The sequence below is a fragment of the Astatotilapia calliptera genome, chromosome 23, assembly GCF_900246225.1.
Source record: "Astatotilapia calliptera chromosome 23, fAstCal1.2, whole genome shotgun sequence".
NCBI lineage: Eukaryota > Metazoa > Chordata > Actinopteri > Cichliformes > Cichlidae > Astatotilapia > Astatotilapia calliptera.
Window position 1 is genome coordinate 31212530 of NC_039323.1, and position 12900 is coordinate 31225429.

Here is a 12900-nt window from a genome sequence, read left to right on the forward strand (position 1 = left end):
AAGAAAAAAGATTTGCTGTGGACGTGTCACACAGAAAACAGCACGTATCTGACTTTTTTGCAGGTGTTTTAACATTTTGTTTACAGTGAAATAATTATAGTATAAAATTACCAGTAGTTTTTTTCTTTTTGTCTGAAAAGATGCAGTGACAATGCTGTGTTGCATCACCAGGGGGCAGTAGGGGACAACCTTGCTCTCAGGCAAAGCTATACTGCTTGCATGTCTTCTTGAGCGTGCTCAGTGCGACTCTTCTTTTTCTCCCCCTCTCTTTGGTGATTTTACCAGATCAGTTTTATCAGTTTCGACAGTAACAGAGGAACAGACACGTGTCATTTTGACTTCATTTAACTGTATTTTTCTGGCCTGCCGGTGTAAACCCATTCAGCAGGCGAGAGAATCCCTTCTGAGCCTTCCATGAAAGGACTGACCTCGAGGGAATTGTCAGACAACAGGGGTGAGACGAGGCAGTAAAGGAAAACCAGACAGTCCAGTTGGGAAGGAGGTTCCGCCCTGCTGCCGCAGCTCTCACTGCTGATAAAGACTCTGGTGATTTATCATCATACATAATGAAACCCTGTGAGCCCTGAAAGATGGAATCAGACTTTACATGTTGCTGTTTGTTTAAGCCAGTTGTTTAGTTGCTCATCTTGCAAATTAAGCATTAATGTCTGTTTTCACTTCACTACAGAGGAAGAAAATTTAACATTTTCTCTTGAATTTTCAAATTAAAAGCATTGCAGCAGGGGTAAGTTAAAGGTAAAAGGTGCATACTTGCACCACGTGTGCATACATATGTCAAAACCCAAACAAAACAAAGGAAACGTGGAGTGTTTGCAGACAGTAGTTTAGAAAAAGGAGGGTCAGTGCTGTGAAAATGGACACAATGGTAACTTAACGCCCACCTCACGCCAGGTGGGAGAGGTGTTACCTGTAACTTCAACCATTATTTGAAGACTGAGGTCTAAAGGAGAATGTACACACAATGAATACATCTGCTTTGTAACCCAAAGTCTGGAGAAATCAGTAGTACTTTTTAATTCCAACATGATGGCTGGGTCTCTCTTTCCCGCTGCCTTCCCCTTCCATCACGTCAGGCAGATGTGAGCGACATGAAAGCCCTGAGAAGGTTACCGAACCGCTGAGGCAGGGCAAATGTTTTTGGGCACGTGTCCATCTCAGTGCGTCTCCTATTATCCGGTTCATGCCAAGTTCACCCTGGTGTTCAAACACGGCACGCTTGCGTCGCTCCTGACTGGATTGGAAATGTTTCAGATTTGTGCTCCGTTGCACCTGGAGAGGAACTGAAAACAACTCAAAGAGTCCCAACTTTGGCTGCTAAAATTAGCGCTCAAGGGCGTGGGCCGCACGCCACAGGATGGACACGGTGGAGTGTGACGTCTCAGCTGTCAGGAAAAAGTGTTGAGGAGGCGTGCCTCTTCCTTTATGTGCAGACTGAGATCATTCCCACCGTCATGTGAATGTGCATTTAATGCTGAAACTGAAGTTGTTTCATTCTTGTATATATAAGTCCATTTATTTTTTTTGGTGTCCAAAAATATTCAAATACTTCCAAGTGTACACAAAACAACAAAACAACACACTTTCCTCCTGTTACTCTGTCCGTCTCATGGAAATCCAACACAAAAACTGCTCTCTGTGGAGATGTCAACCTTTAAATGCTACTTGTTCCCATCTTGTTTGAAGGGGTGATTGTTTTGACACAAAATTACATCACACACACACGCGCACGCACACACACACACACACACACACACACACACACACACACACACACACACACACACACACACACACACACACACACACACACACACAGAGCATGTGCACTCAACCGCTTCCAGAATCCAGTGAGCAAAAATCCTGCTGCAACTCTTCTTTTTTCGATTTTATCAACAATAAAAGATCAATATATTCAAACGTGTGCGATAGCTAGATTCATATATAATATATTTTTAAAAAAGTAAAAATTGAAAACTGCAAAACCCAAAATGAAAATATTGGAGAGCAACAGGGTGTGAAATAAAAATAAAACATCTGGCGTCCTACACAGATGTTTCCGACTGTAGCCGCAGGACAAACTTGTGTGATTTGGGATCGATGTACTCCTCGGACATCTGGATGTAGGGGATCTTCTTGGATGTCACCACCAGGCTAAAGTCCACACATTTGAGCAGGAAGATGGTGCCGTCTTTCAGGCCGCTGGTGACTGACGCCTCGCTGATCAGCGTCCACTGACGGGCTCGCCAGAAGTCCCGGCTGTACTGAACGGTTGGACCTGGAGTCAGGTAGCTCTCAAGGAACGCCTGGAAAAGAAGGAAGTATGAAACCATTATATTATAAAGATGCATTTAAATATTAGTTATTATTAATCTCTGGCCTTCTTCCACAGCATGTTGTGTCCTGTCTTTATCAGATGGCCCCTCCCTGAGCTTGGTTTTGCTGGAGGTTTCTTCCTGTTAAAATTGAGCTTTTCCTTCCCACTTTTGCTTGGTCGTAGTGTGTCATATGATTGTTGGGGTTTTTCTCTCTGTTTTCCTTGTAGGTTCGTTACCTTTTTTGACACTATATAAATATAATTCACTGAAATGACCCCCAAAGAAAGGCCGAATGCCGTGTGTAGAGGTCACAGGACTGACCTTGGGCGTCATGTTGTTGGTGATGCAGAAGGCCAGGTGTTGCTGGATGCTCTCCATGCTGTGGCAGTGCTGTTGCTTGGTGGTCCTCAGGTACTTCTGCAGAGCCCGAGCCATGGATGGGAAGATGGCTTGTGCTGCTTCTCGAGGGTCCATAACATCCCCAGGTGCTTTTTTCTGCTCTTCCTCCTGCATGCGCTTAATGTGTGTAAACGCTTCCTCTACTGCCACCACCAGCCTGGGAGGGGAAACAGCAAACAACAGCAGTTTCAATAACAGCAGGCTTTTGTGTTTTACTGCTTGAAACGCGTTTTGATCTGACCGACTCACCGTGCTCTGCGTTTGCGGACGCGCCTCTCGTGCTCGGCCTCTTCGTAGTACAGCTCGTTGTGGCTGGTGTCTCTGCGGCGGGCGGCAGCTGCGATCATCGCTCTGGACTGAGAATGGGCGATTCCCGCTGCTGCGTTGTTTCCGGGACCTGCCGCGGCAAAATCAGATTGACGGGAAGGGTTAAACGCATGTATGAGAGTGTTCACAGGTGGTAGCGGCCGGTGAAGGAAGAAAGAAATCTTTGGTGATGACACAGAGTGCAATGTGAGAGAACAAGCTGCTGTTAGAGTGAAGGGGGGAGATTATTAATGCACATAAACCTCAGTCCATTTCCTTTTATCACCTGCAACACTTAAAACCCCAGAAGCTGACAAGAAGAGCCGCACAAAGTCTGAATTTTTTATTGTTCCGAGCGATGTCATCAGTGGAAAATCCAAAACACATTCCTTCCCCCATGTACGGGCCATTGATATGCAAACACTTCCATTACTCTGCCTTCAGGAGGTACGGGGAGTGCAATTAAATGAGGGTCTCGGGCAACTTCAAAAGTTTACATTTTTAGAATTAGAAATTGGAGGCGGCTGATGAACCCCGCCTGATGTTAATGCAGGTTAAAAGATGGCAGCGCTGGCGAATTATTAATGCGGGGCAGGGATCGAGCATGAACAGAATAATTCATGGACCCCCCCTCCCAACTCTGCTCCTGGCATCACTGCACTGACATGAGGTTTACGGGCGGGAAACGTTACACTAAATGTCAGGGGAAGGAAGGTGCACTTGGAATTTGCCATGTGGCGCTTTCTGTACGGAAGATTTCAAATAACTCTACGAGACACACTTACAACAGAAACACGTGTCGGTTAGAAGTCGAGTGGAAGTAAAAGTAGTCTAGAGGGTCTTCAATAGTTCAAGACTGTATCTCTCAAATGTGAAAATTCATTGGTGTGAACAATAATAATCTGGAGTATGATGGTTTCTCAGGGGCACTGATACTGGAAAAAAACAAAAACAAATACAAACCGAGCCGAGCAGTGGGGTTCATAGTTTAGGAGAAGGATTTGTGAGATTAAAGCCACAAATTTACAAATAAACTTGGGAATTCTCCGACACTGTGAAGTCATAAGGCCACACCACATGATCGTACATCCTGTTTACAGCCAGTTCACAGTTTAAAGCTACATCAGTGAAATAATATTAACAGATGTACGTATCACAAAATGTTGAAAATCATGAATCTCATGTGTGGTGAGTCCCACCTGTACTATTCACACAGTGTCATTGTGTGTAACTGCTTAGGTACCTGTGGACACATGAAATGCTGTGTGGACTTTTCAAGTGAAAATGATACTAATCTTGTTAACAGCCGTGCTTAAAAAGAGCTTTTCTTTAAAGTCTGAGCAATGTTAGGCTGCATGTAGATGAAGCAGAACTGTCGCCAACTGTTAAGAAATGGGGAGATAATATCCAGCGCTGGGGCGATAGATATTAGGAAGCATTGCATGTACAGAAATGAGAATATTCCACAGATTCAGGAATGTGTCATACAATCAGACAAGAAAGTGGGACGACGATCCAAAACGCAGATCAGACTTTTAATGCTGCCTGAAAGAGTGGCACCATTACTCATGACTGCAACAGGAAATACCTGTAACAGCGGTGACTGTATTTCACTCCGCTTCTTTGATTTGGTAGTTCAGTCACAGAAACTTGAGCTGACTAAACAACACAGTTAAAATGTTGTTCCAGGAATCACAAAGCTCACCCGAAGCCATTTGGACGCAGTCTAATCGAGTATTACGGCTGTTTTGTGCTCAGAGCTTCACCAGTTTTTCATTAAGAAATGATTATCGTCTGTCCCTGAGTCAGAATTATTTATTACAGTAGCAGTGTGGCCGCAGAAAGCAAGAAGTAGGAAGTAAAAGTTCAAGACAAGAGAGCGATGAGAGCGACGGAGGGGTCCCCGAGCAGCTGCTGCGGGAGGAAAATGAAGGAGGATGAGGCTCGAGAGAGAAATGAGAATACTGGTGTTGTAATAGCTATTGATTTATCAGCCATCTCCGTCAACGCCTCCCACGAACATTTGAGAGGAGGAGGAAGAAAGGAGGGAAATAAATGGCAGGAAAATAAAACACCAAACCGAGAGGTGGGAGTCGAGTTAGTGCACTTAAGTGAAGCTTGAGTACACTTAAGGGACTGCAATAATTTAATCGAGGGTTTGTGTTGCATTCTGCCAGCTGTTGTAAGGACAACGCTGAACTTTTTCATCAACCTGTGGCATGCAAAGAGAGAATAGGAGTGGGTGGAAGTGGGGTGGGGGAGGTGGGGGCTTTTCATTTCAAGTACACTGAAGGAATATCTTTGTTTAAAGCGAGCACCAGCAGGCTGTGAGGGTACTTTTATTGGTGGCAGTGTTGCATTTACTTACTGTCCAACAGGTAGGCTTTCAGTTTAGCTTTAAAGATGTCTTAACGGGTTAGCGTCAGTGTGAGGAAAAACACAGAGAGAAGAGCAAGTTTAAAACACTCCACCTGCTCCAGAAGGTGCGCCCGGGGCGATATAGATAGCCACACTTTTTTTGCATGTTGTAACACATCAGCTACAAATCACCTGTGCTTTATACTACACTGGTCAATTTTCTAATTATGCCAAGACTGCAGATCAATTTTCTTCCTTCCAGGCAGTTATATGTTTTAGCACATTCCAGCACAGCTAAGGAGATTCGACCTGCAGAGACTTGAAATGTCATTTGGAGCGAACGACTGCTACACAAAAACGCAGTTTCTAACAGTTAACTCAAAAACAATGTGGCCTCTGTGTAATGGTGTTAAAGATGTATTTATTCTGCCAGTTAAGTGGTCACATTACATTGAAATGAGGGCAAAATATTGGCAGATATTATATTAAATATAATTAGAGACAGCCATATTTAGTTTAATTGTCATAAACAGACCAGAACCATTTAAGCGAATAAGCCTAATTAACTGGAACAATGTTGCCAATCGTTGGACATTTGCTGGTTTTCTCAGTCTGACTCTTGCTGCTCTGTCATTAAACAAAACAAGTCATATCTCAATATATAGTGTGGGAAATTGTGACCAGACAATCAACATGACCCTGAAGACTGGATCACAGTTGAGGCGGATTCTTTTTAAGCAAAACATTAGACAAACTTGCTGTTAAAGTTTTCAAATGAGAAGATTTGGAGACTTTTTTTTGTCTTTTTTAGCTAAAAATGTTGCGTTTAAATGTTGGACCCAAAAATAGGCAACGCGCGAATATGAATCCTTGGAGTTTAAAGGCATTATGGCAAATCAAATATCAAATACATGTTGTTTAAAAAGGGTCAGTGGTCAAACTACAAATCTGAATATGAGATAACTAATCCACATCATTTAAACTAACAAGAATTGAGAAACAGTTTTGGTGTCTAATCACTCATTTACCGAATGTCACTGATTCTTAATTGTCAAAATCCTATTTAAATCTATAGATTTCAATTCAATTCAATTTTTATAGTCAGTTTTATTTATACAGCGCCAAATCACAACATCAGTTGCCTCAAGGCGCTTTATATTGTAAGGTAGACCCTACAATAATACATACAGAGAAAAACCCAACAATCATATGACCCCCTATGAGCAAGCACTTTGGCGACAGTGGGAAGGAAAAACTCCCTTTTAACAGGAAGAAATCTCCAGCAGAACCAGGCTCAGGGAGGGGCGGGGCCATCTGTTGCGACTAGTTGGGGTGAGAGAAGGAAGACAGGATAAAAGATCTGAGCTGTGGGTCAGTCTGAAAACAGGGAAATATTCAGTGTCTGTGAGCATTTTAAAGACTGAACAATAATCAGTTTGTTGAACAGATAGTTGTAATAAGTAAAACACACAGTTTGCCCAAACAGATCAGTATAAGGAAGGAAAAGCAGACCTCTGAGACTCCACCACCCCAGAGCACAAAGAACAACCAAAATCACTGAAGACATGAAGCATCCCACTCACCCTCAGCAGGGGCTGCTGGGAACTCACCATCCACATTGTACACCTTGAGGCCAGCCAGATGCTTGGCAGCGCGGGACTTGGAGGCGGAAAGCAGCGCTGGGTTATGAACCGGAAAGTCACAGTAGTAGTGCTCTATGATGGCCAGAGCTGCCCGCTGAATACTGCAGAGGAAGAAATGGGAAAATCAAAGGGAAGTTTAAGCCACAGGAAATGTTTGAGTTTGGAATTCAGGTAGCTTTGGGCCAGCATGAGAGCTTCAGGTCCGAGAGCAGGACATGAGGAACATTAGCCACGGGATGTTTAACACCAAAGACTAGAAAATAGCCGTAGTAATTCTACAAGCCTTCCTGCTGAATACAAACGCACAGCGAAAAGGCAGAAGGCAAAAAGCAGGAGGAAGCACTAGCCAACAGACATTTCTGGCTTTCTTTGAAAACTTTCTGCGAGTGAAGAAAAACCCTTCTAGCATTTCTTCAGACTAACAGTACCATCAACATAAAACAGGGAGAGAGAGACAGAGCGAGGGGACGGAAGTGATATGGAACAAAGGTGGAACAGTGCAGCAACTGAAATGAAAAGATCTGACAGTAATACTTAATGACTAAGTGGAAATGATTCTTAAAGACACACAAAAAAACCACCTTGGAGAACAGAATATCAGCACGTCTAGAAGATAATGCACAGTGTAGAGGTGGATCTGCTGTGCTTGACGAGATTTAAGTGAAGATATAAACACAGAGAACAGAACCAGTGACAAAAACATTTACAGATCTTCATCACCGGATGACCCGCAATCCTCTGGAACTACATTAATGCATTAGTCAGAGCTGAAGACTGCGACAGAAAATCGGATTTCTGCTTCTCCTCGATGTCTCATTAATGCAATTTATTTTCACTGCTCGTCCTGGCAAACGTAAGATTTGAAAAGGCAGGGTGATTTATAGCCTGGAGGAAAAGACAAATCATGAGGTGGAAAAAAGGAGAGCTAGAGCTAGAAGAGACGTGGAGTGCTATTCACATTTATACCTTTATATAATTGTTCATGTACATGGTGAGCAGCAGCAGGTGATAACTGCATGTTCACAAACATCAGACGGGGGGCCACTACGAGCTGCAGGGTGAAGGTTGCCTTACAGGTGTTTAAGAGCCAACCAAGAAAAGGAAGTGAGGTTTGAGGTTACAAGAGGCGCAAAGATGACAGAAGGAGTCACGAGCATGAAAGAGAAGCCAGAGACTCAAAGTGAGCTCGAAGTGTATAACCCAGACCCTGATACTTTATACCATGGATCACTAAGCATGCCAGGTCCTGCACACAGGTAAAGTACTTTCACACGATAAAGGTCATAAATCACTGGCTTGATAATAATATAGTTCCTCTGTGGTTCCTCTTTCAAATAAAAAGGTAAATCACGCCAAAACGACACACTTACTCAAGCAGCGACACTACAGCCTTACTTGCGTTTACCAATACTTTACAGCAGTCATGCTAATATCAGCTGACTATAAATACCGACTCTCGTGTCACGGTTCAAAAATGTGATCGCTGATTGGAAAAGGTTTGCAGTTTTATATCAAAACATTATAGCTTCACATCAATAGTTTTACAGGGGCTTTTCGGTCCAAAGACATGCTCACTAGGTTAACAAGTGATTTTGGTGTAGGTATCAACAAGAGTGTGAATGATCATGAGTATAACTCTGTCATAGATGTTAATTAGTCTAAATGTTACGTATGATATCTTTTAACTCACAGTTAGTCTCAACAACTGTACCAACTCTGTAGCAACATCATGGGCTCAGTTTCACACCCTGCATTTGGCTGAAAGGAGGACAGCAGATGCTGCTGTTAACTAGCACATAACAAGACTTTACAGCTCAACACTGGACTCTTTTCATTCATTGTGTGAGCCGTCCTGTGTCATTCTTCTAACTTAATAAACCCAAACAACAACACGTGCTAGTCTGCAGCATGCGCTTCCTATTATCCCAAAGGAGGCAAAATGAATACAGACTCACTGATGAAAGCTCTTATATCCTTTTTCTGACCTTTAACATTCCTGCTTCTAAAGCAAACCTTACATTAAATAATGCGTCATGTGATGTATTACAGAGAGCTGGAAATCACCCAGGCAGCATTAAAAAGTCATTCGTTGTTACCGCTCTGCCATCTGATGACAGTCACATGTATGTGAGCTCACACTAACATCACCAGAGGCAAGCAGAGTTCTAAGAAATACTTCTCAATGACAGAGGATGTCTCCTCATGTCGATCCATAGGATTTGTTACACACTGGAGAAAAGTGAAGAAGACTCTAAACACCACATTCGCACTATGTCCTCTAACACGGTGAAGATACAGATCTCGAGACAGTGTTTTTGCTGGACTTTTTTATTTGGGCTGCCTTCATTGCCACTAATCTCATTGAGACTTTGAAAAACAAAACAAGTTTAAGTGAGCTAAGATGACAGCTAAAGGTTGTACAACATGCTTGAACAGGAGGATCTTTAAAATAAACAAGCGTGGTCTTGCCAATTTCCTAATCAAACAAGCTTAATTCTCTAAATTTAGCATAGGATTCATGCAGTTTCAGTCTGATGATTTCTTTGCCCGGCGGCACGGCGTTGCAGTGATCGGCACTGTCGGATCGCAGCAGGGTAGTTAGGGTATGAGATGGGTGGACTTATTTGCCAGATCACCGAGAAATAATGGCATCAATATTGACTCTGTGATCATTCTCAGAGATTAGCACCCTGTTGCATCCACTTCAATAACTTGGAAGTGAGACAGCACTTTGTTCTTGATTTCTGTTTGAATGTTTCTGACCCTAAGAAGCAGAGAGTTGCCTAAAAGCCCTCAAGACCAGAAACACAGCAAATTAACACAAAATTCTTTATCTAGTTATACAATCAGGTGTTAGGCTCACACACTGTTTACTGATATTTCAAAAAGAAAGTGTACATACGCATTTAGAGAAACTCTGAAGATTTTAGGAGATAATCTCTAATGGGATCTCCAGCTGCAGAAAAACAAATAAATCACAGGGTATTGATTATTTTAGCACGAGTGGAGTCGGCGCTCATTTTCGCCAAAGAGGCAGCAGAAAGTGTGATAACACCCAGACAGCCCTGTGCTGCATTAAGCACTCACACTAGGCAGCACCATTGTTTAGCTGTAACTTACGTAAATAGTGAGTCAGTCCCTGCTTCTTCCCAAGTTCATTCAATTATTAAGCAGAGCAAACATGACACAAAGCAATTCAAACCGAGGAGCTCAACTGGGCCCACAGAGCAAGGAGAATGCAAACTCAGAGAAGGAAATAAAGAACCTTCTCTTAAAACTTTGCAGTTCAATCATAAACCAGATCCTCTGAGAGCGAGGTGATTGATCACTGTTCTGATGCACAGGAATGCTCGGTAAGAGGGAAGTCCCCCCAACTGTGAATGTGTTTAAACCACTCCTCTCTTAACAACTTGGTAAGGAATGCACTCTGTATTCGACTCATCCGGTCAAACAACGAAGCAAAAAAAAAGAAGAAAAACCTCCTCTGGCCCTCAGATTGGCATCAAAGGCAGACAGAAACAAGCCACCGGGGCCTGAGGGCCCAGGATAGGGTCCTCATTATGATAAGGCTGAGGATGGATGCCAGAAAAGCAGGAATGTGAGCAGCACCAGCCACCGCCTGTTAATAGAGAACATACACGAGAGGTTGGCTGGGAAAACATAACACCCACTAGTGTGTCTGGGATTCTCTGTATGATACGCTGCTCGTGTTTGAGGCAATGTGTGCACAAATCTGTCATTTGCATGTATATGGTGCAATTATCCATGCACACACACACAGGCGTGCCTCCGTTTGTGTATGGCTGTGCGCGTCAGGCTGACCAGATGCCGCGCTGCAGTCTGTAGGGAGCACTAATTAGCTGTGTGTTTACAGTCACAGACGGACAACAGAGCGAGGCTGGGCCTGCTGCCGGCCGTGCAGGGATGAATGGCAAGGCTTACAAAAGGACGACACCCCCAAGGCAACCGGCGAACACACCGCTCAGACCAATAAACGCTTTAACTTGTCTGACCTGTTCCTGCTGATGCTTAGCAATTTTATTTCTTTTTTCCCCACATTTTAGCTTACTGATTACTTTTTTTAAAAAGTCTGAAAAGAGCCAGAAATGTTCAAAAAACAGTTAAAAAATTTCCATCCTGCTTTTCCAAACAAAAATATGGTTTTGTGCTAGGACCAATTCTATTTACATTATACATCCTTTCTCAATTCAGGTAAAACATGAGGTTAATGTACACGGTACACGGTTAACGTTAGAAACGTAGTGTGGAGGAACATACACTACCAGTCAAAAGTTTGGACACAGCTTCTCATTTAATGGTTTTTCTTTATTTTTTACTACTTTCTACAATGTAGATACATACTGAAGACATCAAATATATGAAGCAAGATATATGGAATTATGTAGCAAAATTAATAAATAACTCTAAATATGTCTTATATTGTACATTCCTGAAAGTAGCCACCCTTTGCTACTCCATGTTTGACAGACAGTGATGTGGATGCTGTACCAAAGTTTTCAGTTTTAGTGTAGCCTCATCTACTGTATGTCCACGAGCTGTGGGTAGTGAATGAGATCGTGGATATGAGTGACAGAAATGAGCTTCCTCTGAAAGGTGGTGGCGGCGGCGCTCCCTTAGAAATAGGGTGAGGAGATAGGTCACTTGGGTGCAGCTCAGAGTAGAGCTGCTACTCCTCCACATCAACATGAGCCAGTTAAGGTAGTGTGGGCATCTGATTAGGATGCCTCCTGAGTGAGGCGATTTGGATATGTCCAACTGGATGGAGGCCTCAGGGCAGACTCAGGGCATGCTGGAGATTGTGTCTTTCGGCTGGCCTGGAAATGCCTTGGTGTCCCCCCAGAAGGGCTGGAAGAGGTGGTTGGGGAAAGGGGTCCTAGGCATTTCTACTTAGACTGCTGTGCCTACGACCCACATCTGGATAAATGGTAGAAGATGTGTGGATGGAGTGTTTCAGTGCAAAGTTCTTCAATTTGTTAGTCAACAATGGCACCAATGCTCCAAAATGGTGCCAATGAACGCCTGGGACAAATAACCCCTTAAACACTTAGAGCAATAGGGCTGTGCGATATGACCAAAATCTCATATCCCGATATAAGAATTGTATCGTCCCGATAACGATATAAATCACAAAAATGTAACACGTTCTGTAAATTCTGTGAATCTCCGGCAGCTCGACTTGCGGGAAGTGTTTCCAGCTGCGCGTCATGTAGCTGGAGTCGAGTGTTTTAACCGATGTATGAAACTTTACATTTTTAGACATAAGTTGTAACGGCTGCCGTTTTCTTTGTGAGCATTTATTACACAGCGTGCTGCGGTGAAAAGCCTGTTCTAATGTTTGAGTCTAAGGTTTATTTTTTTAGCACCTAGTGGCTCTTTTTTAATTCTCATCCGTAAATAATCTGCTCTTTCACGTGATTCAGTTTATTTTGAAAAGTCCCAACAGGATCTTGAGCTTTATTGTGAAAGGTTTATGTGGAACATAAACAAGCGGACACGCGATGCCGTTACCGTCGTTGTTGCCAACCACAACGCATAAAAACAGGCGCTTGTCCATCAGTCGTGTGGTTATATAAAATATAAGAGAAAGAGAGAACATTAAGAAATTTATATAGCCACTACAGTGACCATCAAAACGATGAAAAAATATTGCCGTAAACAGTTTATTTTGCGACATCATGAAACAAACGATAGACATTTTTATATCGTCATCCGATACAGTGGGGCAAAACAGTATTTAGTCAGCCACCGATTGTGCAAGTTCCCCCACCTAAAATGATGACAGAGGTCAGTAATTTGCACCAGAGGTACACTTCAACTGTGAGAGACAGAATGTGAAA

The 12900-nt window shown here is 43.0% G+C and overlaps 1 protein-coding gene across 4 annotated transcripts in view; it reads right to left on the reverse strand.

Moving 5' to 3' along the window:
- Positions 1-2009: 2009 nt before the first annotated feature.
- Positions 2010-12900, reverse strand: part of LOC113015920 (vang-like protein 1) — a 68864-nt gene continuing 57973 nt past the window's right edge. For 3 of the 4 annotated variants that reach the window (XM_026158291.1, XM_026158294.1, XM_026158293.1), the window contains 4 exons: positions 6983-7143; positions 2985-3132; positions 2658-2892; positions 2010-2324 (listed from right to left, as the gene is read on the reverse strand). In XM_026158291.1, coding sequence (XP_026014076.1) covers positions 2064-2324; positions 2658-2892; positions 2985-3132; positions 6983-7143 — 805 coding nt within the window. In that variant the 3' untranslated portion in view covers positions 2010-2063. The remainder of the gene's footprint in view (positions 2325-2657; positions 2893-2984; positions 3133-6982; positions 7144-12900) is intronic. The other variant, XM_026158292.1, reaches the window with a different exon arrangement.